Source organism: Nilaparvata lugens, chromosome 7 (genome assembly GCF_014356525.2).
Source record: "Nilaparvata lugens isolate BPH chromosome 7, ASM1435652v1, whole genome shotgun sequence".
Lineage (NCBI taxonomy): Eukaryota > Metazoa > Arthropoda > Insecta > Hemiptera > Delphacidae > Nilaparvata > Nilaparvata lugens.
In genome coordinates this window covers 1,647,032-1,674,058 of record NC_052510.1, presented here as the reverse complement: position 1 = coordinate 1,674,058, position 27,027 = coordinate 1,647,032, and the positions used below count along the sequence as shown (strand labels likewise).

Sequence of the window (27,027 nt, the reverse complement as noted above, 5' to 3'; positions counted from 1 at the left end):
ATTTTAATTTTTTTTACAAAATTGGCCATATCTGCTGAACCTATGAGTATATTTTCAATTTTATCATATGCCTGAGTTTGTCTCTTCAAGATCTATCAATTGGTACCAAACTCAACTAAATCCGACCATCCGTTCAGAGTTCTTAAATATTCATGATGTATAGTCCATGAAAATTTTTTCACTAAAACCAAAAGTGTCTCAGATTTGGCTGAAATTTGCACCATAGATAGTGCCTGACCTGAGAAATGTCGGATCCAAATTTGGCATCCCCAGCTACTATACAGGGTGAGTTATGCAGCAGTGAAAGATTTTTTTTTCAATTTTCAAATGGCCAAATCTCTTGAACGGTAAGGAATTTTGCAAATCGGATTCCAGATTCGTGTTCCTCGCATCAAAGAGCATAAGATCACAAAGGTTGAGCGATATTTTGAATTTTTAAAATTTTTACAAAATTGGCCATATCTGCTGGACCTATGAGTAAATTTTCAATTTTATCATATGCCTGAGTTCGTCTCTTCAAGATCTATCAATTGGTACCAAACTCAACCAAATCCGACCATCCGTTCAGGGTTCTCAAATATTCATGATGTATGAATGAAAATTCCATGAAAATTTTTCCACTCAAACGGAAGGGTGTCAAAAACCAAAAGTGTTTCAGATTTGGCTGAAATTTGCACCATAGATACAGCTTGACCTGAGAATTGTCGGATCCAAATTTGGCATCCCCAGCTATACAGAGTGAGTTATGCAGCAGTGAAAGGAAAATTTGCCAATTTTCAAATGGCTATATCTCATGAACGGTGAGGAATTTTGCAAATCGGATTCCAGATTCGTGTTCCTCGCTTCAAAGAGCATAAGATCACAAAGTTTAAGCGATATTTCGAATTTTGATTTTTTTTACAAAATTGGCCATATCTGCTGAACCTATAAGTATATTTTCAATTTTATCATATGCCTGAGTTCGTCTCTTCAAGATCTATCAATTGGTACCAAACTCAACCAAATCCGACCATCCGTTCAGAGTTCTTAAATATTCATGATGTATAAGTCCATGAAAATTTTTTCACTAAAACCAAAAGTGTCTCAGATTTGGCTGAAATTTGCACCATAGATAGTGCCTGACCTGAGAAATGTCGGATCCAAATTTGGCATTCCCAGCTACTATACAGAGTGAGTTATGCAGCAGTGAAAGAAAATTTGCCAATTTTCAAATGGCTATATCTCCTGAACGGTAAGGAATTTTGCAAATCGGATTCCAGATTCGTGTTCTCGCATCAAAGAGCATAAGATCACAAAGTTTGAGCGATATTTTGAATTTTTAAACTTTTACAAAATTGGCCATATCTGCTGAACCTATGAGTATATTTTCAATTTTATCATATGCCTGAGTTCGTCTCTTCAAGATCTATCTATTGGTACCAAACTCAACCAAATCCGACCATCCGTTCAGAGTTCTTGAATATTCATGATGTACTGTATAGTCCATGAAAATTTTTTCACCAAAACCAAAAGTGTCTCAGATTTGGCTGAAATTTGCACCATAGATAGTGCCTGACCTGAGAAATGTCGGGTCCAAATTTGGCATCCCCAGCTACTATACAGGGTGAGTTATGCAGCAGTGAAAGAAAATTTGCCAATTTTCAAATGGCTATAACTCATGAACGGTGAGGAATTTTGCAAATCGGATTCCAGATTCGTGTTCCTCGCTTCAAAGAGCATAAGATCACAAAGTTTGAGCGATATTTTGAATTTTTAAATTTTTACAAAATTGGCCATATCTGCTGAACCTATTAGTATATTTTCAATTTTATCATATGCCTGAGTTGGTCTCTTCAAGATCTATCAATTGGTACCAAACTCAAACAAATTCGACCATCCGTTCAGAGTTCTTAAATATTCATGATGTATAGTCCATGAAAATATTTTCACTAAAACCAAAAGTGTCTTAGAATTGGCTGAATATTTGTACCATAGATAGTGCCTGACTTGAGAAATGTCGGATCTAAATTTGGCACCCCCAGCTACTATACAGGGTGAGTTATGCATCATTGAAAGATTTTTTTTCAATTTTCAAATGGCCATATCTCCTGAACGGTAACGAATTTTGCAAATCGGATTCCAGATTCGTTTTCCTCGCATCAAAGAGCATAAGTATGCAAAGTTTCAGCCATTTTTTAATTTTCAAATATTTTACAGAATTGGCCAAATCTGCTGAACCTATGAGTAAATTTCCAATTTTATCATATGCCTGAGTTCGTCTCTTCAAGATCTATCAATTGGTACCAAACTCAACCAAATCCGACCATCCGTTCAGAGTTCTTAAATATTCATGATGTATATAGTCCATGAAAATTTTTTCACTAAAACCAAAAGTGTCTCAGATTTGGCTGACATTTGCACCATAGATAGTGCCTGACCTGAGAAATGTCGGATCCAAATTTGGCACCCCCAGCTACTATACAGAGTGAGTTATGCAGCTGTGAAAGAAAATTTGCTGATTTTCAAATGGCTATATCTCCTGAACGGTAAGGAATTTTGCAAATTGGATTCCAGATTCAAAGAGCATCAAAGAGCATATAATATCACGAAGTTTGAGCGATTTTTATTTTCCACAAAAATATGAGAAACGCATGATGATAAACGCCATGGTTTTTCTCGAAATAAATAAAAATCGCTCAAACTTTGTGATCTTATGCTCTTTGATTCGAAAAACACGAATCTGGAATCCGATTTTCAAAATTCTTTACCCTTCAGGAGATATGGCCATTTGAAAATTGACAAATTTCAATAATCCAAGTGGTAAACACGAATTATTTTTAGCGCCGTTCAACAAAAGGATAGGCAACCCGCAATACTGATCACTACCTCCTTTAAGCTTCTGCTCCCCTGGTAGAATTTTAGTTGGTTATAATTTTGTACCATGGAGTCAGAATACATGAAGAGGTAACGACATATTGAGGTCCACGTTATAATGGCAGTGGAGAAATAGGAGAAAAGCATGCCGATTCTCTGCCTTTCCAGTGCCTTTTTTAAAGGATATGAGGAGATGAAGACAATAAAATTCAATTTTTTACTCAACATACATTGTATAATTTAAAAAATGAATAATACAGAATAGCTATCATACACTAAATTTTTGTTTGTAAAAATCACACACTAAAATTTTCTTTCATCATCTTACAATGAGAATAATTGTATAGTTTTCCTGTAAATTCAATGTGGAATACAACATATATTTTATGTCAAATCAACATATTAATCGGAATATTTCAAATATTGTTCGATGGCTGTTACCATCTTTAAAATTGTAAATTTTCTTTGAAATTGTAAATTTTCTTTTAAAATTGTAAATTTTCTTCAAATTGATGATTCCACTCTCACACTTTCATAAACACAAGTTTCAATTTTTAACGGGAAAACATGCTCTTTATAGTTATCGAATTAATTATAAAAATTTAAAATCAAAATTTTTAAATACAGATTGATAGTAGTTTCATGTTGTCATCTATTTCTGAATGTGTGTGAAAATCGAAACATCAAATTCCGAATGCCTATGTAATATAGTACCGCTGTTAAATCACAATACAATCTAAATAGATATTACTAGTTATGTACAAAAATATAAAAATTGATGTTATCTATATTACTGTACATGATCTGTGGAAGTAAAAAATTCTTCCGCGAAAAATTTTTCAAATGAGAAAAATTACAGCCTACATTTACTAAACTTATCCTTATCTATTATTCTGAAATGACCCTCCACAAAAAAATTGGGAAGGTATTAATAATCAAGCATCTGTGTTTGCAGTCTTTATATCTATGATTTCAGTATATATATCATAGTTATTTTACATAGGTACTATTCAATAAAATTTTGAAGAAAGGTGTATTGTAGATCCTGATATCAATTATACCTACTATTCCAAACATAATATTGTAAAATTTATAAAATTGTATAATTCATTCTGTATTATTTTTCTCAGTAGGCCTATTTATTAGCTGTTCTTGAGATTCTTCCAATATTTTCAATAATTGATTAGAGATTCATTCATGGCATTTTAACACAGTATTACAGCTACAGCAGAAGTTAATTAATTTGGTAGAATATTCTCTGTGTGTTATCTTAAAAAAAATCTAATATCAAAAGCTTTCAAATTTTCAAAACCAGTTTCTAATCATTTCTAATGAAAGAAATGATTAGAAAATAGGGATTTTGTTGTTTCTACTCATATTTAACACTCAAAGAATTACCAATCAGCTGCAATACCCTGATTCAACAATTTTATAGGCCATAATATAATCATTATACAAAAATTTCAATGCACAAATTCTATACAATTAAACTATTAAACGCCTTTAAAGACTACTTTCATAATTTATTACTCATTAACAACATAACAGTAATAATATAAAAAATATTATATTATCCTAATATAATAGTTTGTACAAAGTTGATTCTTAATTTATTTACATTTGATATGGAAAGGTGGGGATGAAATATTATGGATTATGATAATGGATTAATAATAATAATTCAGTTAACATGTATGCACCATTCTAAGCAGCACAATTTTAGAGGAATTTGATTTTTTTCCAACAGCTGCACAAACTAGTTTTAGAGGAAAATTGTTTAGAAAACACTGATTGAATCTTAATTATTCAAAATACGCAACACTATTGTCAAATTTTTGAGCAAGATATTTTTCAAAACTAGTTTTAGAGGAAAATTGTGTAGAAAACACTGATTGAATCTTAATTATTCAAAATTCCCAACATTATTGTCAAATTTTTGAGCAAGATATTTTCCAACACTGATCTGTGGCAATAGGAAAATCAAAAATTAATGAAAAATCCCAGAGATCAAAAAATGATAGCAGAATAGCAACAACTAACTTGCTGTAACTTCAACAACATACACATAAATGAAATATAAAAAAATTGAAAAAGACAAATAAAAATTCATCCCTCAAACATACACTGACCACTGTCAACTAACATAATATTATTACACTTGAAATAATATAATACAATGTACTAATATTATAAGAAACCAATGAAAGTAGAAAGACATTTAAATTTATACACAAAAAATTACAAAACACAAATTATGTTGTTGAACACAAGAGCTGGACACGCCATTAAATATCACAACTACGTCTGGCCGTTAAACAAAACAAATCTAGAAAAAGTCACCAATAAATTAAAAATTTGTTCATTGGAAGTTTCCCAGAGAGAAGAGAGCAGCATGGTTGAGTAAATTTCGAAAAATTTTCTCGAAAATTGTCTTACATATTTTGTACTTGTGACAATCGCATTCATAAATATGTAAAAAGTATCAAAAGTCATTGATGTATGATACTAATATCATAAGAGTTCATAAAATTTATAATATAATAACCAATCTTATAGCTAATATTTAGAGGCACATTTTCTTCTTATGGGTCTTTCTATCCTATGATCTAATTACTTATTACTAATAATATTAAATACATTTATATAAAATAGATCCAAGTACAAAAAATATATTATGTAGAATATATTTCCTCTAGCAAATGATCAGTCATGCCACAAATAAGTTGGAATTTATTTAAAAAATTTGAAACCAGTTTGTTGAACATTTTGGGAGCTTTGTATGAGGAACTTTATTAAATATTGCATCAATTTGATTCAAAAAGGTTGAGAAATCTTGAGGATTAAGGCTTGGATTTAAAAGTGATTAATCATTTTTCAAAACTACTGTAAGTTACTATGATAGAAATATACTGTAGGTTTATATTGGACAAAACTATTAACATTCTGTAAAAGCAAAATGGAATTTGGTTGTAAATTCTATTAACTTTGACTGGATTTATGGGAAATTTTGAGTTGAAGATAGCAAAATATTGTTTACATGGTTGAAAAATTAATTTATCAATATTATTAATGATTCATACAATAAGGACATCATAGAAATGATAGGGAGAGAAAAAATAAGGTAACCTTGTGCTATTACTCTTCCAAATTTAGATAAGGCTGGTACTGTATTTCTTACAATCTATAGTCTACTAGCCATATTCAACAAAACAAAAAAACCTATTCCATTGAAACTTAGGTTAAATACAAAATATTACAGGCTTATCATCAATTAGGATTACCGTATGAAAGGCTTATTGAATTATCGTTTGTAGTATCAGAGTCAACCACTTTAAAATTTAGAAATATGTAATAATCAAGACTACAGTCATGGCTTTTGTTATTTCCTTGAAATAAAATTTAGTCAAATAAATTATTAAAACCCCAAAGCTAATACACAAAATAGCTTGATACAATAAGGTGATACAATAATATTGTTAAACGCAAATTAGACATTTATTAATAGATAAAATAATATTATGAAATGATGAAGTCATGTACGCAAGTCACTTTTAAGAAAAAAATCCAGTCAAAGCATCTAGAATAACAGTAGATTGAAAACAATGTAAGTAGAGATAACTAGATTTCATGAATTTATTAAAATAAGTAAATAAAAGAAAACCTCAATCCTCTCAGTTTTTGGGTGTTATAGAACAAATTTAAATTATTTTTGTCACAAAATACAAATTTTCTTATACTTAGAGCAAATCTAAACGTATTGAAACTAATTTTATCAGTTTATTGTCTCAAAATACAAGCTCCCTTGTATTTTAAACCGTTCTAAACGATATAGAATTAATTCTAATTGGCTGTTACGAGTGCCTAGTGACAAGTTCAGATGTATTTTGTGCATTTTGATGAATAAAGAAATTTTCAATTCAATTTCAATTCAATTCAAGTTCAAGTATTACCATTCTACTCTGGAGGATCCTTGACGTCAACAAACTGATTCCAATCAGCCACTCCTAGTTAGCTGTTATTAGTTCCTGCTCTAATTACATATCCTAGATCATGTTCAAATTGAATGAGTTCTCAGTCTCTAGCTATTTTTAGTTTTTTTTTCTTAGTATTATCTGAGATTTAGCGGTCCAAAACCCAGTAACAGTTAACAAGTTCAACTAGAAAACCAGTCATAGTTCACAAATTCAACTTGAAAACCAGTTATAGTTCGCAAGATCAACTAAAAACCCAGACGTAGTTAACAAATCCAACTTTAAAATTAGTCCAAGTTCAACTTGAAAAACAGTTTTAGTTTAAAAGTTCAACTGGAAAACCAGTCATTGTTGAGAAATTCAACTTGTAAACCAGACCTAGTTCACAAATTCATCTTGGGAACAGTTGACGTTTAGTAGTTTTAATGGAAAACTAGACATAGTTTACAATTTCAGCTTGAAAACTAGTCCTAGTTCACAAGTTCAACTAGAAAACCAATCGTCTTTCACAAAACCAGTTTTAGTTTACAAGTTCAACTACAAAACCAGTCACAGTTAACAAATTCAACTTGTGAACCAGACCTAGTTTACAAATTCATCTTGAGAACAGTTGACGTTCAGTAGTTCAACAAGAAAACTTGTCATAGTTTACAATTTCAACAAGAAAACTTGTCATAGTTTACAATTTCAACTTGAAAACCAGTCATAGTTCACAAATTCAACTAAGGCTCAACTCACACGCGACTCAGGTAGAGAAGAGACTCGACTCTAGTCGAGAGCATGTGTTTCCAAATGGTGACACTCAGACCAGTCGATTCTAGTCTCCGCGACGTCACCATTTGGAAACACATGCTCTCGACTAGAGTCGAGTCTCTTCTCGACCTGAGTTGCGTAAGTGTGAGTTGAGCCTTAGAAATTAGTCTTACTTCACAATTTCAACTAGAAACCAATCGTCTTTCATAAAACCAGTTTAGTTTACAAGTTCAACTGTCATTCAACTTGAAAACCAGTCATAGTTCACAAGTTAAATTAAGATACTAGTCTTACTTCACAATTTCAACTATATAACCAATTGTATTTCACAAAACCAGTTTTAGTCTACTAGTCCAACTGAGAAACTAGACTTACTTTAAAATTTAAACTATAAAACAAATTGTCTTTCTCAAAACCAGTTTTAGTCTACAAGTCCAACTAAAAAACTAGTTCTATTTCACAAATTCAACCAGTTCAAACCAGTTTCAGTTATAAGTTCAACCGTCAAACCAGCTGCAGTTCAGAACAGGCCCCTAGATGTAGATGGCGTCTGAATGCTTGTTGTTGTTCGGACTACTGATACCTTCGGACCAGTCACTGTTAGAGTGTGGGGATGACGATGACCAGTGCCAGGGTGAGTCCGGGGAGGGGGTGGAGAAGGACTCTGGTCCCTGGAGACTGTCCGAGGGCGGAGTCAGGTAGTGATAGTACTGCTGTTGTGCCGCCGCTGCAGCTGCTGCAGCTGCTTGTTGGGCGGCTTGTGCCTGCAACAAGTTCCACAACATTATTTTATTTATTCTTTATTAATTCATACAATAAGTACATCATCAAAATGATAGGGAGAGAAAAAATAAGGTAACCTTGTGCTATTCCTCTCCCAAATTTAGAGATAAGGTTACACATAGTCCGAAATAGGTCAAGTCTTGTAGTTGTTCTTAATTATTTTAACAAAGTAGATTTTTAATATAGATGCTTCAAAACTAAACATAGAAGAAAATTTTTCACATTATTACCACTGAAATAGGATATATTCACGTATTAAAGAAATAATAAAAAAGGACAAAAAAACAAACTCAATTCTAAAAGTACAGCTGAGAGTTCACTGTTGGGTAACGCAACAAGTTCCGCGACATTAGTGAATTAAATGCAACATAACAACTTGGAACTTCCACAACAAAAATAGATGATGTAAAATTTGCAAATCAAGAAATTATAAATTAAAAGCGTGACTAATTGTTTGACAAATCATAAATTGAGAGGTATATTAAACGAAAAAATCATCAACAAGTGCAATGATTAGATAAGTAAATTGAGGAATTAATTGGTGAAGTCATAAATAACGCAATTGACATCTTCATAAAAAGATTCTATTGGAATGTTTTCCTTTCTATGTTATAGTAAAGGTAGAAAGTGAACGTGAAGTAAAGGTCGTTTAGCTTACTCAAAGGGTGTGATCACATTGTATGCGTATAATATGTACAAGTGCAAGTCAGATCATGCATGAGTCGAAAAACAAAATTTGACAAAGTGCCATTGAAACACGTTGTGACTTGCATGCAGCTGCTCAACCAGCAAGTGCAAACGTTCAGTGTGAATGTTCTTATTGCTCTTTCCACATTTTGTTTCTCATCGGCAAGCTTGGTCATGGATGCACTTGCACATACATGCATCCAAAGTGATCACACGACACACACTAATGATTTAAGAAAACATATACTATTAATAACTAACCTAGATAAATTATCAAAATATATTGAACTCATTCTATAATAATAATAATACTGAGGGTGATGTCCAAAAATGATCTCAGGCTTGTGCGTAGGTAATGAGTGAGAGGGATGATGATGATGAGAGATGATGACTAATTTTTAGGTAGTCGGGACCGACTGCTTATCTTGTCCTCCGAAAGACAGGGTGGTCGTATCTATGTGATTATATTCAAAATATAACTAGTTCGACTAAATATAGAGCGACTTTCAACACTCTGCAGAGCGTTAAACGTACGCGTGCAAAAACAATCGCGCTAAAGTTCAAGTAATTTAAATTCAAAAGCTACAAGCTGCACTATATTGCTGTATTCCATCCAACGATTTATATTCCTTCCTGAACACTACTCGACTTTCTAGGTTGTTTTCTTGTCTACCTGATAACATTAATAGACTATTTACAGTAATAGAATAATACATTCGTTAAAACAGTTAAAGTTCAAGTAATTTAAATTCAAAAGCTACAAGCTGCACTATATTGCTGTATTCCATCCAACGATTTATATTCCTTCCTAAACACTACTTGACTTTCTAGGTTGTTTTCTTGTCTACTTGATAACATTAATAGACTATGTACAGTAATAGAATAATACATTCGTTAAAACAGGACTTAGGAACTGGACTTTCAGTTTTGACTCAGGTTTATTAATCTTTTCAGTCACGGTGGTTCATATATTGAACGATGCTTTGAAGAGAGATCAATAGGCTTTGGATATTACTATACTAACCAGCCATATAGTATACAGGGCTTAGGAACTGGACTTTTAGTTTCAACTCAAGTTTAATAAACGAATCGATAGCGTGAATTTGGTGAAATCGGGCTTGAATATGCTATCCCCGTCTTGGATTTGTTGCCTCTCGTTTAGATAGTAGGTGGAGGGAAAGATATTTCACTGATTTAGCTTGAAACAGATGGATATTTTTGGGACACTTACCTGTTGATGTTGATGCACACTCATCTGCTGCTGGTGCTGCAGGGCCGTATTCTGCTGCTGCTGCTGCTGTGTGGCAGCTGCATTCTGCTGCTGGAAGGGCGCAGCCGCCGCTGCCATGTTGCCAACTCCACCAGCACTGTAGGCCAGGTCGAAGTCGAAGTGCTGCAGCACCGATGCGGTGTTGCCAGACTGATGCTGCTGCTGGTGCTGCGTGGTGGCTCGGCGCATGGCCGCCATGTGGGTGGGGGAAGTCGGCAACGATGGTCGGCCTTTAAAATATTAAATAGATCAGATTAGATTAGTTTGAAACACTAAGATACAAAGTGGGTAACGACGGTCGAGTTGAAGGGAATAAACAAAATTAATAAGAATTTTTTATACTTTTAAATGGCAATGAGTTTATACTATTGGAAATGTTTTGTTTCTTGAATAATAAGCACAAATAATGAAAAGTTATTTGATCAGCTGTTTTAGTACACTTGAAATTAGGACAATTTGAATGTCAACAATGCTTGCCGTCGTCGACTGTGGAAGTTCACACACAAACGAAAATGCACCTTAACTTATATGCTAGATTAATTATTTTCCTCCAACTACTATCTATATTACGATCTACCTGCTCTCTCACAACGTTTGAGGGCCAGGGCTCACAACTATTCACGAGGCTTCTAATAGATTGAGATAATATATAAACAATTATCGTATGAAACATGATTTTTATACGTTTTCTGACGAGTCGGCAGGGCAGAAAGCACTCCGAATGGTGGATTCTCGATCAGCTTCCCGAATCAGCTGATTCCTGAATGCCAACCCAATCAGCCAATCAGAGAGCTATCTGCAATGCCGACTCATCTGAAAAGTTCTGGAAAAACGCTCGTGGTTAGGGTCTCGCCCTAAGTACCATAAAAGAACTAAGGCTCGCTTGCTTCGCGACTCTTCGTTCGGTAGCTCAGGTAAAAGTTGTGTATTATTATTAGTCCAATTTACCACCCATGGAAGGGGTATTTAGATATGTCAATAATTTAGTCAAATCAAGTCCTATTAAATAATTTTTGAAAGCAAAAAACATAAAATCTATACATAATAATACTGAGCAACTCATAATAATACTTAACTCATCTCGTAATGTGATTTAAATTAATCAACTGAGTATGCACAAATGCTTAAGAGTTGCTCCTTCATCAATACTATTTTTTAATTCACGTCCTGTGTTTTCTCTTATGGTAGCTGGTAATTCATTGTATAATCGAATCCCAGCACTCTTTACTACTCTTTCATACATTGTGGTCCTGTGTGTATCATCTCGTAACTCTTCCCTATGCCTTGTTTCATAATTGTGGAAATGTGCGCCAGTTCTGAATTTATTCTTGTTCTTATCTATAAAACATATGGCCTCCAGGATATACAAGCTCGGAATTCATCTTTTTGGAGTACGGTCTGCAGCTTGAACGTATGGATTCTCTAACAATCACTGGTATCGCCCATTTCTGGTTTCGGAATATGTCGATCACTTGACTCGAGTTTCCTCAAAATATAATTCCATGTGTATTATATTACCTTTGATAGGTGAGGGGGACATGGTGACACTATGCGGCGGCGATGGCTCCTGGAAGACCGCCTGACCGGCCGCCTGAAGCACCGCCTGGTATGGCTGGTGGTACTGCGCCTGTTGGGCGATGCAGTCCTCGTAAGCTGGCGGCTGCGGCAGTTGCGGCTGCTGCTGGTTGCCGTACAGGCCGGCGTCCAAGCCGCCGCAGCCTGCGGCACCGCTCATGCCGCCAGCTGGCTTGCGGCTCTTCTTCACGCTCGGCTTGCGGCGCACCAGCTGGGTGCCGGCTGATTGCAGCTAGAAAATTAAAATAAAATCTATATTAGAACATGAATATTGCAGATGGAAAAAAAGAAGAATCAATTGTTGGAATGCATATTTCCATCCAAGGATGGAAAGCATATATCTATTAGAACAAGATGATTGCATCTGTAAAAACACAAGAAAACATAGGATCTATTAAAACGAGGAATTTTGATAGATAGAGTCACACCTTCCACTAATTATTTGGACCATGCCCATAAAAAGGGTGATATTCACTTCATAATGATTTTAGTTGATCAAGAACCAGCCTGGATAGGCAACTTCAGTACGTCCAGTTTTCAATAAGTCAAGTCCCGGTTGCTTTTAGACAGCATGTATTATACATGTAATTTTGGAATGCTCAATAATAGCTGATTTGAAAAAAAATTATACATGGAGAAATTCCAAGAATAGCCTACTCAACTATGGTCGCCCATGTAGGTACTATAGAGAGTAGGTCGCTACTAAGGATAATAACTTCATTTATTTTCTCTACAAGAGAGATATTTATTTATTTATTTATTAGAACAGTCACAAACACGATATTTGGAAAGAGAAACAGGCAATTGCCCAAAACTTCTTCAATTCCTTGATTTTGGCACATAAATAGTCCAAAGTGAGGTTAAGTTTAAAATTTCTGTTTTGACCAAAGATTAACACTCAGAGAATACGTATTCGAGATATGACTGATGAATTTTGAATTTCGAAGGGTTGATAAGAGCCGGAAATAACACTAAACAATCCGAAAGTTTCAATAATATTGAAATAAACTTGAAAATGTTGAGCAGAAAAATTAAAACTACTATCACTGCAACTATCAGCTGATATATCTAATCTCAAAGGATAAGATGAATCCTATAATAGAAACTCGTGATTTATTGGTTTCAATTGGATCTTATGCACTTCTCATGACTGAAATAGTTATTTGTGCAACTAGTGCGCAAAGTGACAGTTTGCTGCACCGAAAGAAACGTTTACGCCCGAGCCGTAGGCGAGGGCGGAATGGTTTTTTGATTGCAGCAGAGGAACTTTGCGCACGTATTTCACATTAAGTTTTTCCTACAGTTACCATTGAATATGAAAAGTGGGTAATTATGGGTAAAATTGCCTGAAATGCATCAAATGTTTTTCTGTGTAATTTTATTATTGATAAAAACCTTAATCCTAAAATCCTAAAGTCCTCGTTGTCCTTGGTTATAATATATAATGAATAATAATTAGCGCGTTGTGCTTGGTTGCACCTCTGCTCACTATAGCAGCCACAGCAGTCACTGTTACCAACTTCATTTTGATTTTGCTGCACTGTTGCTCCATATAACCTACTAAGTATTTTGCGTTGCCATGTTGCAAATCTGGAGTGCAGAAAAATTTTTCCCGCACTAGAGCGGAAAAGTGATTCTTTGCGTTCTGTAATCAGTGCAGCAATGGCCACTTTTCAACGTAACTGTAGGAAAAGTATATAATATTGGAAATTTTCATTGATCAGACCGTACGATTCTATTACACTAAGGGCCGTATATGCACCATCTCAGTTAAATGAAGATTAATCAGATATTGGTTTAAACCAGGAATGAAACACACTATAATATATGTGACCATATCTTCATGTGAACCGATTAGCGTTAAACGAAGATGATAGACCTGAATTATAGAATGATATTTGAAATGAAATGAAATATTTTTGAGACTTACCTGTTGCTGTGTATCATTGTCAGGGCTGTTGGGGCTGGCTCCCCCTCCCTGCACCACCTGTGACTTGGGCCTCTTCTTGGCCTTGGACGACGCTTTGCCACCCCCACCCCCTATCACGGTCGGGTGTGTTATTAAATGGTGGTGCGACGGAGATCCTGCAAACACAACAACAAATTTATGGAATCAGTCAAAAAATCAATGAAAAAACAACAGAAATTATTATAATAAGGAAAAAATTAATTGAAAGACATTGGAGAGATAACAAGACTTGTTCGACAGTTAATCATGGAGGAAAAAGATCCTACAAACAGAACAACAAATTTATCTCTTTCAATAATTCATTTTAATAATTAATAATACATAAAGGGTACTGAGATTTTTATTTTTATTTCTATTTCTAGAACAACAAATTTATGGAATCAGTCATGGAAATTAATAGGAAGATAACAACAATTGTTTTATAATTCGGCAAAGAATTAAATTGAAGGAAAGGCAACAGAAGTTATTATAATCAGCTAAAGAATTGATTGAAAGACATTGGAGATAATTAATATTGTAAAAAGATGATCTTACAAACAAATTCATCGAATTGGTCAAGATGTTATTCAAAAGACATAATTATTATTATTATTATTATTGGGGGAAAAATTGATTGGAAGACATTGGACAGATAACATGGATGATTATCACATGGAGAAAAAATAACATAAGAGGATATCCCCTGGTATAGGTTGTTTATGTTTCGAATTCAAAGCAGAGTTATGTTTTATTTCAAGCCGAGTAATATCGATTATCACTGTTTTGGCCTGGTGAGAGTATAAGAACGGCACAGTATGAGAGACTACCAGCGTCACATAGCTTTAACAAAAACAACTACTAGGACTATCAGCTTGAGTAAACATTGAAAATTGGAACATAAACGCCCCATGGGACCTCTAATTATCATATCTTTTCCCTATGAAAGTACTCACCAAGCTATATGAATACTATAATAATGTTTTTAAATTGCAGCTGCTGGAAGACCTAAGGGTTCAACAGGACCAACTTTACAAATGTTTGCAAAAAATGTATTGATTGATAGCACCGAAATTATATAATCTACTTCCTGCAAACTTTAAACAGATTAATCATCCTAGAAAGTTCAAAACAATAGTACACAATAATTGGTTGATGAGCAAAGGAAGACAGAACATAGAATAGCTATTCATGTATTAAGAGCGTAATGCGCGACTTTATCGCTCGCACAAAACAGTTATCATGCGACGCGAAGCGGAGCGTGATAATTTTGCAAGAGCGATAAAGAAGCATTACGCGCGAATAACATACAAATTTTTTTCTACAACTGCACGAACCTGTTAAATCACTCTTATATCTGGCGGATTTTATAATAATTCGTCCACACTGATATCCATCATGGCTGTAGAATCGGTACAATTACCGACTTTTTAGGTTTAAGATCTGACCGAGAGTGGTTTGTCTTTTGGCGAGCTGCTTATCATCAGCTGATTAGCGAGCGTAAAGAAACTCTTCTGCGCATGCGCGATGATTTGCGAGCGTAAAGAAAATCTACTGCGCATGCATAGATGGTTAGCGAGCGAAAAAGTAGATTCTCCTCAGAAATAAGCTGTTTTACGAGGAGAATTGAGTATGTTTTACGCGCAGTTGTAGAAAAAAAATTATTTCAAACAAACAACAACTCATATTTTCAACTACTGACTTACTAAACACTTACTAATTACTAATCCGCACAAAAAACAAATAAACAAAACTTACTCTAGAACATGGTACGCCATAGTGGAGTAGGTCAATTTCCACACAGAATACACTAAACGATTGTAGAAGACACATTAAAAGAAATTTCTGAAACTAATTTTGTAAACAATAATTATGTAATTGTATCTAATAATATTTTCTGTAATTGATGTAGAAGTTGTAGTTTTTTGGAGGAAATGAACATTTATTTATTTGAATAACTCACCAAGCAGAGGTCCATTTGGTATGACAGACACCATCTGCGGTGAGCGAGGCACATGTTCGTCCAATAGCCGCACAATGTCGTGGTGCAGCCTTTCGCTCGCCACATCGCGAGGCAACCTGTCCATGTGGTCTGTGATCTCCCTGTTTGCGAAATGGTCGAGCAGAGCTTTACTCGCCTCGAAACTGCCTTCCCGCGCGGCCAGGAATAGCGGGGTTTCGTCCTGGAATTGAGGGGAAAGAACATTAATTTATTTGAAAGGATGCAGCTAGTTAGTTCAATAATCATGCTGTTATCTGAGAATAATGAGTGAATAGAATAGCGGAGTTTCGTCCTGAAATAGAATAATACAGAAGGGATAAGTTCATTTAAAAGGACGCAGCTAGTTAGTTCAATAATCATGCTGTTATCTGAGAATAATGAGTGGGATATTAGTCTAGTTACAATGAAATTCTTACGGCTGTTAAATTCGATTAGATTTTCATGCGATTTACCGTTTACGGTGAAACACCTAGACCTATTATAGTGAGGTTCACGTTATAATGACAGTATTTGATCAACTTTGGTTTTGCTATCCTAGTCTATCATTCGACAAAGCCGGTGGTACTATCCTTTTCTAGGTCCACAACGATGACAATCATGTTTTGACAATGTAGAAATATAATTAATTAATGCAGAGAATTGGCATCGCTGTTCTTCTATCTTTATTCACTGCCATTATAAGGTGAGCCACACTATAGCATTACCATACTGTATATTGTTCATCATTTTTCAATTTCAAATTTGATTCACCTTCGCTCAATATTTCAGAATACTTTCTTTTGAGTAAAGCCAATTACACACATCGATTTTTGAACGTCCGATTTTGTACCGTCCTTTTAAATTCTATTAGATTGAACATAGAGTAAGAGAGGCAGACAAATGGTGCATATCTGCATGATGTGTTTGTCAAGTTATATTCAATCTGGTAGAATTTATAAGGACGGCAAAAAATCAGACGTGCAAATTAGTTGTGTATAACTGGCTTTACTTATAAGAAAATATATAAGTCGTCTGGAATATTAAGCGAAGGTGAATCACTTTCTGTGTAGTTGAGAAGTTGATATTGTGGTAATTATTCATATTAAATGAAAAAGACAAAGAAATTGTCAAAAAACCACAGATTTATTGATATTTAGAAAGACCGGTTTCGGCTATTACACCATTGTCAATCTCTGATAAACATTTGAGTTTTTCATTTAATTTAAGAAGGTGAATCAAACTGTGGGTTAGAAAAGGATGAACACTATACAGTATAATAATAATGATAATACAAATAGTAGCCCAGACAACAAATGTTTTTTATTCTATTCTAGTGCTCAAAAAATGTATAGAGGGAAAGTTTGGAACACAATTTTGAACCCCGCAGCTAGATAGATTGATATATATATATATATATATATATAATATATATATATATATATATTATATATATATATATATATTGTGAGATCCACGTTATAATGGCAGTGGATAAAGATAGAAGAATAGCGATGCCGATTCTCTGCATCAATTAATTATATTTCTACACTGTCAAAAACATAATTGGCATGTTTGTGGACCTAGAAAAGGATAGTACCACCGGCTTTGTCGAATGATAGACAAGGATAGCAAAACCAAAGTTGATCAAATACTGTCATTATAACGTGGACCTCACTAGCATCCACTGCCCACCTAAAACAGGGAATCAGGAACTTGTAAAAAAAAATCTAAATGGTCGAACAAAAAAGACACAGCCCACAGTAACAAATACACAAGACACAGGAAAAGAAAGCATTATACCATTCATGTGGAGTAATAAGGATAGTAGTTATGGAGTAAACATATCAAAAGTTCCCACCCCTACTCCCAGTGCTAAGGGAGTGGAGGTTGTTTGAAAGTAGCATTTGTTGGTTTTTAGCATATATCTCAAACAATATGCGTATTATGATAATTGAATTTAATACTTTAATTTTGTATACTTTAATCACACAGTACTGGACTCATTGACCCACGAACAGGCCAAAAAGGTCTATGTGGGCTCTTATATTTCATTAAATAGAGTGAATCCACTTGGGATAGGTACAATAAGATAAGTTATACCAAAATAAAATATGCTAAAACATTGTTGAACAGGATTAAACTAGGAATATTATTATCATAAATATAATATAGATATATTATTAGAATTCAATTTATTTAATGTATCTATATTATAGATACATTAAATAAAATATAATGGATACGTTCAGTCAATTCTGCAATATGCGTTAGGAGTATGGGGGGGAACTTATGATCACATAATAAATAGGATTTTTGTCATTCAAAAAATGATAATAAAGACTATTCTGAATAGACCAAGAATTCATCCAAGCAGGACACATTTGATGAATTCAAGGTAATGACCATACGCCAACTATATATTAAAAAATTCTCTACTACATAAGAAAAAATAAAGATAAATTTACAATAAGGAATAATCTAGCCACATATAATTTCAGGTTAAATTTTCATAATTTATTCAACATAAATCACACTAACCTAACAATATTACGTCGACAATTAAATTATTTAAGCACAAAATTAATTAATTTAATCCCAAATGGTATGCAATTTTTAACTGAGGATAGACATGGGGCACAGATAAATAAATGGATAATTGAGACATTTTTCTTTACTCTCGATAATATTTTATAATATACATTTTTTTATTTCAACCTTATTTTTTTGTTTACTTACGTGATTCTAAAATTTTGCTATATTTATTTTTATTTATAATAATAAAATAATATTTGATATAATAATATTGAACTGATGCTCACGCCCAGCGGACAGGATTTTCCTTGCTGGGTTGTTGCCTTAATGAATAGATTTTGATTTAAATATATTTAATTTATAATTTTTGTTTTTGATTGTAAGCTATGTTTTATTTTTATTTCTATGAATTTCTTGAATAATTTATTGTAAATTGTATTGATGGCAAATAAAAAGAATTGAATTGAAAAAAATTGAATATGATAGGGAACAGGATAAGGTATTAATAGTATTATTTGTATTACATATCTCAAGTTGTGTATTTGCTCTGTTGAAATATTATTGTAAATTGTGCAAATTTTGCTGAAATAAATTCAATTCAATTCAAAAAAAAATACAAAATTGAAGCTAACAAATTTGCCTACAATTTTAATCTTGTACATTATTCAACATATCTCATAGTTCTCGAGATATCCGCTCTTGAAAGTTTGAAGAAACAGTTTTCTATACAACGTTTTGCACTTTCAGGGCTTATAACTCTTCAACAATGCATCGAAAAAAAAGTTATAGGGTTGTATAGCATTAAATTCTCTTTCATTTGATTTATTATTTCACCATTCCATGCTTCCCAATAATTTGTTTCAAGTTTTCACCCACCTTATCGTCCTGCGCATCGCGGTTCGCGCCGTGCGCTAGCAGAATGTTGACGGCGTCGACATTATTGACGGCCGCCGCCCAGTGTAGGGCCGCCTTTCCTGAGTTGTCGGCCGCGTTTATGTCGGCATCGGCGTTGATCAAATCCTCCACCATGCCTTCAATGGCGAGACGCGCGGCCAGGATCAGCGGCGTCGTGCCGTCGTGCATCTTTGCGTTCAGGTTGGTCGCGCGGTTGCGGAGCAGAATCTAAAAGAAACGAAATGAATGAATGATGAATATATTGCCAATACAAAACATATTTTTACAAACAAAATAATCATTAGATTACAATAGTTTTTGGCGTGACTGGAAAAAGAAGCCTTGAGCTCCAGCCACGAGTTCTAAAAATAACAAATACATTCTTTAATCTAATAACAGCAGTACAATTGATACAATTCTATGATGGATGATAATCTATGGATGTTGAATTTTATCATAGTCAAGTACTTGATAACAAAATATAGATACACAGAAAAACAATATAAAAATTGTCAAGTTTTAATAATTTTGACACAATTGATATTGCCAAAAATTGTTGATTTAGCCAACTCAATTCTCAATTTTAAAATAATAGTTCTGTTTTACCCACGATCTTATTCAATTCATTTATTTGCCATAAAATAATACAGATTGATAAAATAAATATTCTAATTTACAAAATGGCACTACCGGCAAAGACAACTTGTGCGCCGGCAGTGAGTTCGAACAACTAGGTACAGCAACATATCAATAGAAAGAACTAGAGCTTATTCAAACAACTAGAATAAATAAAAATTACGGAAACCAGGTCACATCTCAATACTTACAAACGATAAGACAAAGTAACAAAATTACAAGTAAATGACAAACTCAAAAAGACCAAATCAAGTATAAATTGTCTTCTATTAACCATTTTTTTACTTAAATAAAAAACGATCTGGAAACGTTGTGGAGCTAGAAAAGAATAGTGCTCTCTGCTTTGTCAAATGAAAGACAAGGAAAGCAACACCGATGTTGATCAAATACTGCCATTATAACCTGGACCTCACCATAGAAAGAACTCTCACAAGCCAACTCTACCTCAGGCTGTTTATAAAACCAATGGTGAATAATTTCCCTATAGATGATACTATCTATATAATTATGATATCTATACTATCTACTATCTATATATTATTATAGATACAATCTCTTCACTAGAATATTGTAGATTCTTCTAAGAGTTAATCCCCCATAGAACTGAATTATGAGAAGAATGGGTTTTGAGCTATTAAAACGTGGACTTCACTGAAGGATTGTTGAGTCGTCACTTGGGAATTTGACCTTAACTGACCTGAAAGACCCATAGCATCAGCAGGTCCTGCCTGTGTTGGCCTCTGTCCTAACATGACACCTCCCATAACAACCAAAGTAATTCATTTTTCCGCCTCTGTGTGAACACTACCATAAGAACTATTGAGTTACATAATCTGTGACCTCTGTCCTAACATGACACCTTCCATAACAGCAATACTTTCATTTTTCCGCCTCTGTGTGAACACTACCATAAGAACTATTGAGTTACATAATATGTGACCTCTTGTTAACATGACATCTTCCATAACAACCAATGCAATTCATTTTTCCACCTCTGTGTGGACACTACCATAAGAACTATTGAGTTAAATAATTGGTGACCTCTGCCTTAACATGACACCTCCCATTACAATCAATGTAATTCATTTTTCCGCCTGTGTGTGAACACTACCACAAGAGCTATTGAGTTACATAATCTGTGACTTTTTTACCAACCTGGAATACGCCCATAGCATCAGCAGCTACGGCGGCATGTAGAGGTGTTCGCCCTGTGTTGTCCTGAGCATTGGCTTCTGCTCCCGCGTCCAGCAAGCGTTTGGCCGCGTCTGCTCTGGCGTATCGGGCGGCCAAATGCAGCGAAGTCTCTCCTGTCTTGTCCATTTGTGCATTTAGTTCCGCTCCTGTTTAATAGATAGATACATAATTAAATGAATACATGCATAAAAAGATGAGGGAATAAATGGATAAATATATGAATAGATACATAAATAAATACTTTAGAAATGAGGGAATAAATAGATGACTGGATAGATACATTTTCATTAAATTTCATAGAAAACTGTTTTTTGAATCAACAAAAGAATGATCAGAATGTTTACATTTGTTGATGTTATCTATAACTATGTCTGACATTTCAAATGACTTATTTAATAAACTTTCAATATAATTCAATACCAATTGTAATGTTGAAATTATTTCTAGTACTGTACATTCAATGAGCAGTAATTAATAATTTCAAAAATCGTTATCGACATCAACAACAACAAAAGTAAAATATCCACTTGGTAATAAATTTTTCTATTGCAATGGCTTTCAGACCCTCTGCCAGGAGTTGACTACTATTACAAATTAATAAAATAAAATTGCATTATTTAAACCCAAAGATTCCTAAACACATTTACTCTATGACTCGGTTGCACAAAGGCCTTTTAAATTTTAACTGTGATTTAATGCCACGAGAAGTAATCATAAAAGTTTTCTTTCCAGAACAGCTGTCTCTGATTGGTTCTCGTGATGTGCTCGTGACATTTGATCATGATTAAAATTTAACAGACATTTGTGCAACTGGGCGCATGTGTTAAACTCCTCAATCAGCAAGAGATCAGTACTTCTAGGCCAACGTTAGTATACAGAGCTTTGTCTACTAACTTTCCTCCTTATTATTCTTCTTCTTCGATGGCCCTACAGCCCAAATCGAGCCCTGGCCTCCTCAATCCTGCCTCTCCAACCATCTCGATCCCTTGCCTCCGCCCTCCAATTTCTCACATGAAGTATATCTCAAAGTATAACTTTGCCTCCAGGCTATTGGAATTAATCTTAACAAATTCTTCCAGCTCTATCCGTTTAATATCTCAATCAATAGTTTGTCGTTTAACTCAGCAACTCCCAGATATTAAATCTGAACTCCGCTGAAATTGTTTCACTTTCAAATCTTTGAGAAATGGATAAGATCTTCATTTTATCCTCTTTTGCACATCTAGTATAGAAACTGGTCTCTTTCCCTTCCAACTCCATAATTTAGAGATTACAGTGCTGCTCTTGACTTGACTATCATGGCTACTTCTGCTCTATTTAGGTTGAAAACAATATAATTTCCATTTGTAACTCCTAAATTGTGTTCTAATTTTACGTATGTCATATTATTACTATTTAATTTGAATTGTCTTTTTTACTATAGTGAGCTCCAAGTTATAATGGCAGTGGGAAAAGATCTGAGATCAACGTTGCCGATCCTCTGTCTTGTCAATGCCTTTTATATACGGTAGCTGATACAGGTTTCTTGATGTGATATTAACTGTTCGTTCTCGTTTAAAATAATCAATTATATTTTATTAAGCAAGAAATTATATTTTTCAATGATTTAATAATGAATTTTCATAATTGAGATGAAATATTTTGTTATCAATTATTAGTTCTACATTGTTAAATAACTATCTGGCAACAGAGCAAAGTGAGAAAGAGATAGCGCTATCCGCTTTGATGAATGATAGACAAGGATAGTAATACCATTGCTAAACAAACAATGACATTATAACGTGGACATCACTATAACGATTACAATATTTAATTATATTATTCTTCTCATTCATTCATTCATGTTTCTCATGAATGCATTTCATTCCTGCTGAATTAATTCTACATTGTTAAAAGACGATCTGGCGGCAACAGAGCAAAGCGAGAAAGAGATAGCGCTATCTGCTTTGTTGAATGCCATTTTGTAACGTGGACATGACTACAGTAAGTTGTGTTGAATATATTGAAATATTTTGACTGACCTTGAGCGACGAGATCAGCAATAACAGCGACAGTGCTGTCATCTTCCACCCCCTCCTCTAGTCCGAGTCCCTCATCCAGTCCTCCTCCGCCCTTAACGGCTGCCACCATCAATGGAGTCATGCCACACGGGCCGCGAACGTCCACCGTTTCCTGTCACATCACAAAATTGACATTACATTCAGTAAATTCACAAAAAAATGACTCCCAAGATTGAAAACCTATATATCAATTCCTGTCACATTACAAAATTGATATCAAACTCAGTAAATTCTGATAAAAATACTCCCAAACTGGAGAACAAATATTTATCAAATCCTATCTCATTACAAATGGACATCAAACTCAGTAAACAATCACGAAATTACTCCCAAAATTGAAAAACTATATAAATTCCTGTAACATCACAAAATGTAAATCAAACTCTGTAAATTGTGATAAAAAAAATATTCAAAAAATTGGGAAAATATAATCAATTCCTCTTACATCACAAAATGGAAATCAAACTCTGTGAATTCTGATAAAAATACACCAAGAATTGAAAAAAGATATCAGTTCCTATCATATCACTAGAAGGACATATGGATTAATGCATGCAGAAAAAAGGAACACCTTCTCAATACTACTCTACATTACAATAATACAATAATTGTTGATAATTCATTAGATTAGTTTTATTTCAACATAATTTATAATTATATTTTATTTTAGGTTGCTTGCACATGGGAGTCCGATATCACTAGGCATCAAACCTGCATAATTGTAGAAATCTATCTCAAAAAACAAACCAATTCAAACGCACAATGCCAGTTTAGACCGAATCTCAGATCAAACTGGATTAAATGAATATTAAATTGATTTCATTTTGAGATTTAAACCACCAGCTGTTTCAAGCGTCCACTGTGCAAACGGTCCTAAATCTATAGGTTTAATGTTCCATTAGTTTTAATAGATGACCATGAAACCGGGGACTAATCCTTCAATGCCTCAGCACAACTATAATTAACGATGGATTAGCAGGAATAATTTTATTTATTGCATCATACTTTTTCTATTTTTATATTAATTTGTTGTATGATTGAAGGAAAAACTTGATTCAAACCAATCTGAAACTCGAGCTCTCATTCACCTTCTCATCCTCTATAAATATTTGTATTTGTTGCATCATACTTGTATTTTTATATAAATTTATTGTATGATTGAAGGAAAAACTTGATTGAAACCAATCTGAAACTCGAGCTTTCATTCACCTTCTCATCCTCTAAAAATATTTTTATTTATTGCATCATACTCTTATTTTATATAAATTTGTTGTATGATTGAAGGAAAAACTTGATTCAAACCAATCTGAAACTCGAGCTCTCATTCACCTTCTCATCCTCTATAAATATTTTTATTTATTGCATCATACTCTTGTTGCATTTTTATATTAATTTGTTGTATGATTGAAGGAAAAACTTGATTGAAACCAATCTGAAACTCGAGCTTTCATTCATCTTCTCATCCTCTATAAATATTTTTATTTATTGCATCATACTCTTGTTGCATTTTTATATTAATTTGTTGTATGATTGAAGGAAAAACTTGATTGAAACCAATCTGAAACTCGAGCTTTCATTCATCTTCTCATCCTCTATAAATATTTTTATTTATTGCATCATACTTGTTGTATTTTTATATAAATTTGTTGTATGACTGGAGGAAAAACTTGATTGAAACCAATCTGAAACTCAATCTTTTATTCACCTTCGTATCCTGCGCAACTCGGTTAGCGCCGTAAATGAATTAATGAAGAAATGAATGAATTGATGAATTAATGAATGAATGAACAACTTTACTCACCATACTAGGCGGCGTGAGAATCACATTCCTTCCATCCATATGCTGCTGACTCCACATGTCTTCATAGTCAGTAATGGCGGTGTGATCACTGCTATATCCATTGTCTCGCGCCTTCTTGGCGGGTGGCAATTCGCTCTCATCATCCGACCACTGATGGGGTCCACCCACCCCTCCGCCTGAGGCCTCCAAACAGCTGACGCTGCAGTTTTTGTTGAGATTGCGCATTTCCTGGCCGTCAGGTCCACGGCGTCGCGACGTGCGATGGTGCGCGCTGTTTGTGCGCAGGAAACCTGGAAGTGAATCGAGGAAAATGTTTAAGATTTGACAAGAAATTGATAATAAAGTTATCTAGAATGATTGAGTTTCGTGCGCGCTGTTTGTGCGCAGGAAACCTGAAAGTGAATCGAGGAAAATGTTTAAGATTTGACAAGAAATTGATAATAAAGTTATCTAGAATGATTGAGTTTCGTGCGCGCTGTTTGTGCGCAGGAAACCTAGGAAAAACATCGAGAAAATGTTTTAGATTCGACAAGAAATTTATAATGGAGAATTATCTAGAACGATTGAATTTCATGCGCGCTGTTTGTGCGCAAGAAACCCATAAGGGAATCGGGAAAATGTTTGAGATACAACCTAAAATAAGCTAAATTTCTAAAGAATATAATTTTTCTATTGGAAGTAGTATTATCGTTTTGTTTTATTACTAGACACCAGCACTATATGGTTTTGCTGCTGTCACCAAATAAGTAAAAATTATGAAAAAATTATATCTAGTTCTATGAATACTATTATTATTTCATCCACCGACCACCTGTAAAAGGGGTATAAGGATATGTCAATTTGTCATTAATCAAACAGCAACATGTTATCTATCTTCTCAAACCTCCATCTTGAGGTTTGTAAAAATCTTTATATTCCTCCACTGAGTAGGCACATATGGATAGCAGCTCTTTTTCATTACATTTGTAATCTGTATTCAATTTGCTTTTGTAAGGGAATAATTTATTGTGATTGATTGAAAAAATAACGATTGAATTACATTAAAAATACTGTACGAAACATGTGTACATGAATGTGAATTTGGGGGAAATTCAAATTAATTGGTTCATCGCAGTAACTAAAAGAATTACAAAGAATTCATTTGCATTTTCAAATCTTCTGTTACGTACTTTCAAAAATATTGATGAGATGAAGATAGTTGTAGCACATGAGATAAACTTTAAAGATTAAGAGGAATTAATTTGCATTTTCAAAGACTTATTTCAACTGTTTGCTAATATTTGCGAGTTAACGCTAGTTGTACCACATTAGATGTGGTACTTTTGCAAAAGTAATTCATGTATTCGAACAATGTATTGTGAATTATCTTCTATCTACAATGTCTTGGCAATTACTCCATAACATTTTCTGTGAAATTCTTCTATCTACAATATCTTGGCAAGTGTTCCATAATATTTTCTATGGAATTCAAAGAGACAATTTCTGCGCCTTCATTCTAGTCAATGATTTCTGAGCATTCACAAGGAAAGAATGTTATTGATTTATTTGCAAACAGCAAAAAAGGAATACAGCAGCAAGGAATAACATTTCAGTTGAGAGACATAGGCTGAGTGTATTTGAGAAAACACCTACTTATAGGGGACAACAGTTTTTTGCGAAACTTCCGGCTGATTTGAGAAGCATTGTTGAAGAAAAACAATTCAAAACAAAACTATATTCTTTTCTCAGTGAGAAGGCTTTCTATGAGGTTGACGAATTCTTGTTAGAGTGAAAAAAATTATTTTTCCTACAGTTACGTTGAAAAGTGGTCATTGCTGCACTGATTACAGAACGCAAAGAATCACTTTTCCGCTCTAGTGCGGGAAAAATGTTTTCCGCACTCCAGATTTGCAACATGGCAACGCAAAATAGTTAGTAGGTTATATGGAGCACCAGTGCAGCAAAATCAAAATGAAGTTGGTAACTGTGGTATAGTGTGGTAGTGCACGTTATAAGAGTGTTGAGGTGGTGGTGGAGTGTGGTGGATGACAGCAGTTGACAGCACACAGCCGCCATTCAAACACACATACTACATTCTATTTTATTTATTAAT

The 27,027-nt window shown here is 34.0% G+C and overlaps 1 protein-coding gene across 1 annotated transcript in view; it reads right to left on the bottom strand.

Moving 5' to 3' along the window:
* Window positions 1-3,066: 3,066 nt before the first annotated feature.
* LOC111044615 (neurogenic locus Notch protein) overlaps window positions 3,067-27,027 on the bottom strand; it is a gene marked incomplete in the record, with an annotated part of 280,748 nt that continues 256,787 nt past the window's right edge. Inside the window, 9 exon segments of the mRNA XM_039433417.1 lie at window positions 3,067-8,341; window positions 10,279-10,547; window positions 11,836-12,124; window positions 13,823-13,977; window positions 15,801-16,020; window positions 19,227-19,472; window positions 21,036-21,220; window positions 23,096-23,246; window positions 24,936-25,225. Of these exon segments, the coding sequence (XP_039289351.1) occupies window positions 8,111-8,341; window positions 10,279-10,547; window positions 11,836-12,124; window positions 13,823-13,977; window positions 15,801-16,020; window positions 19,227-19,472; window positions 21,036-21,220; window positions 23,096-23,246; window positions 24,936-25,225 (2,036 nt within the window).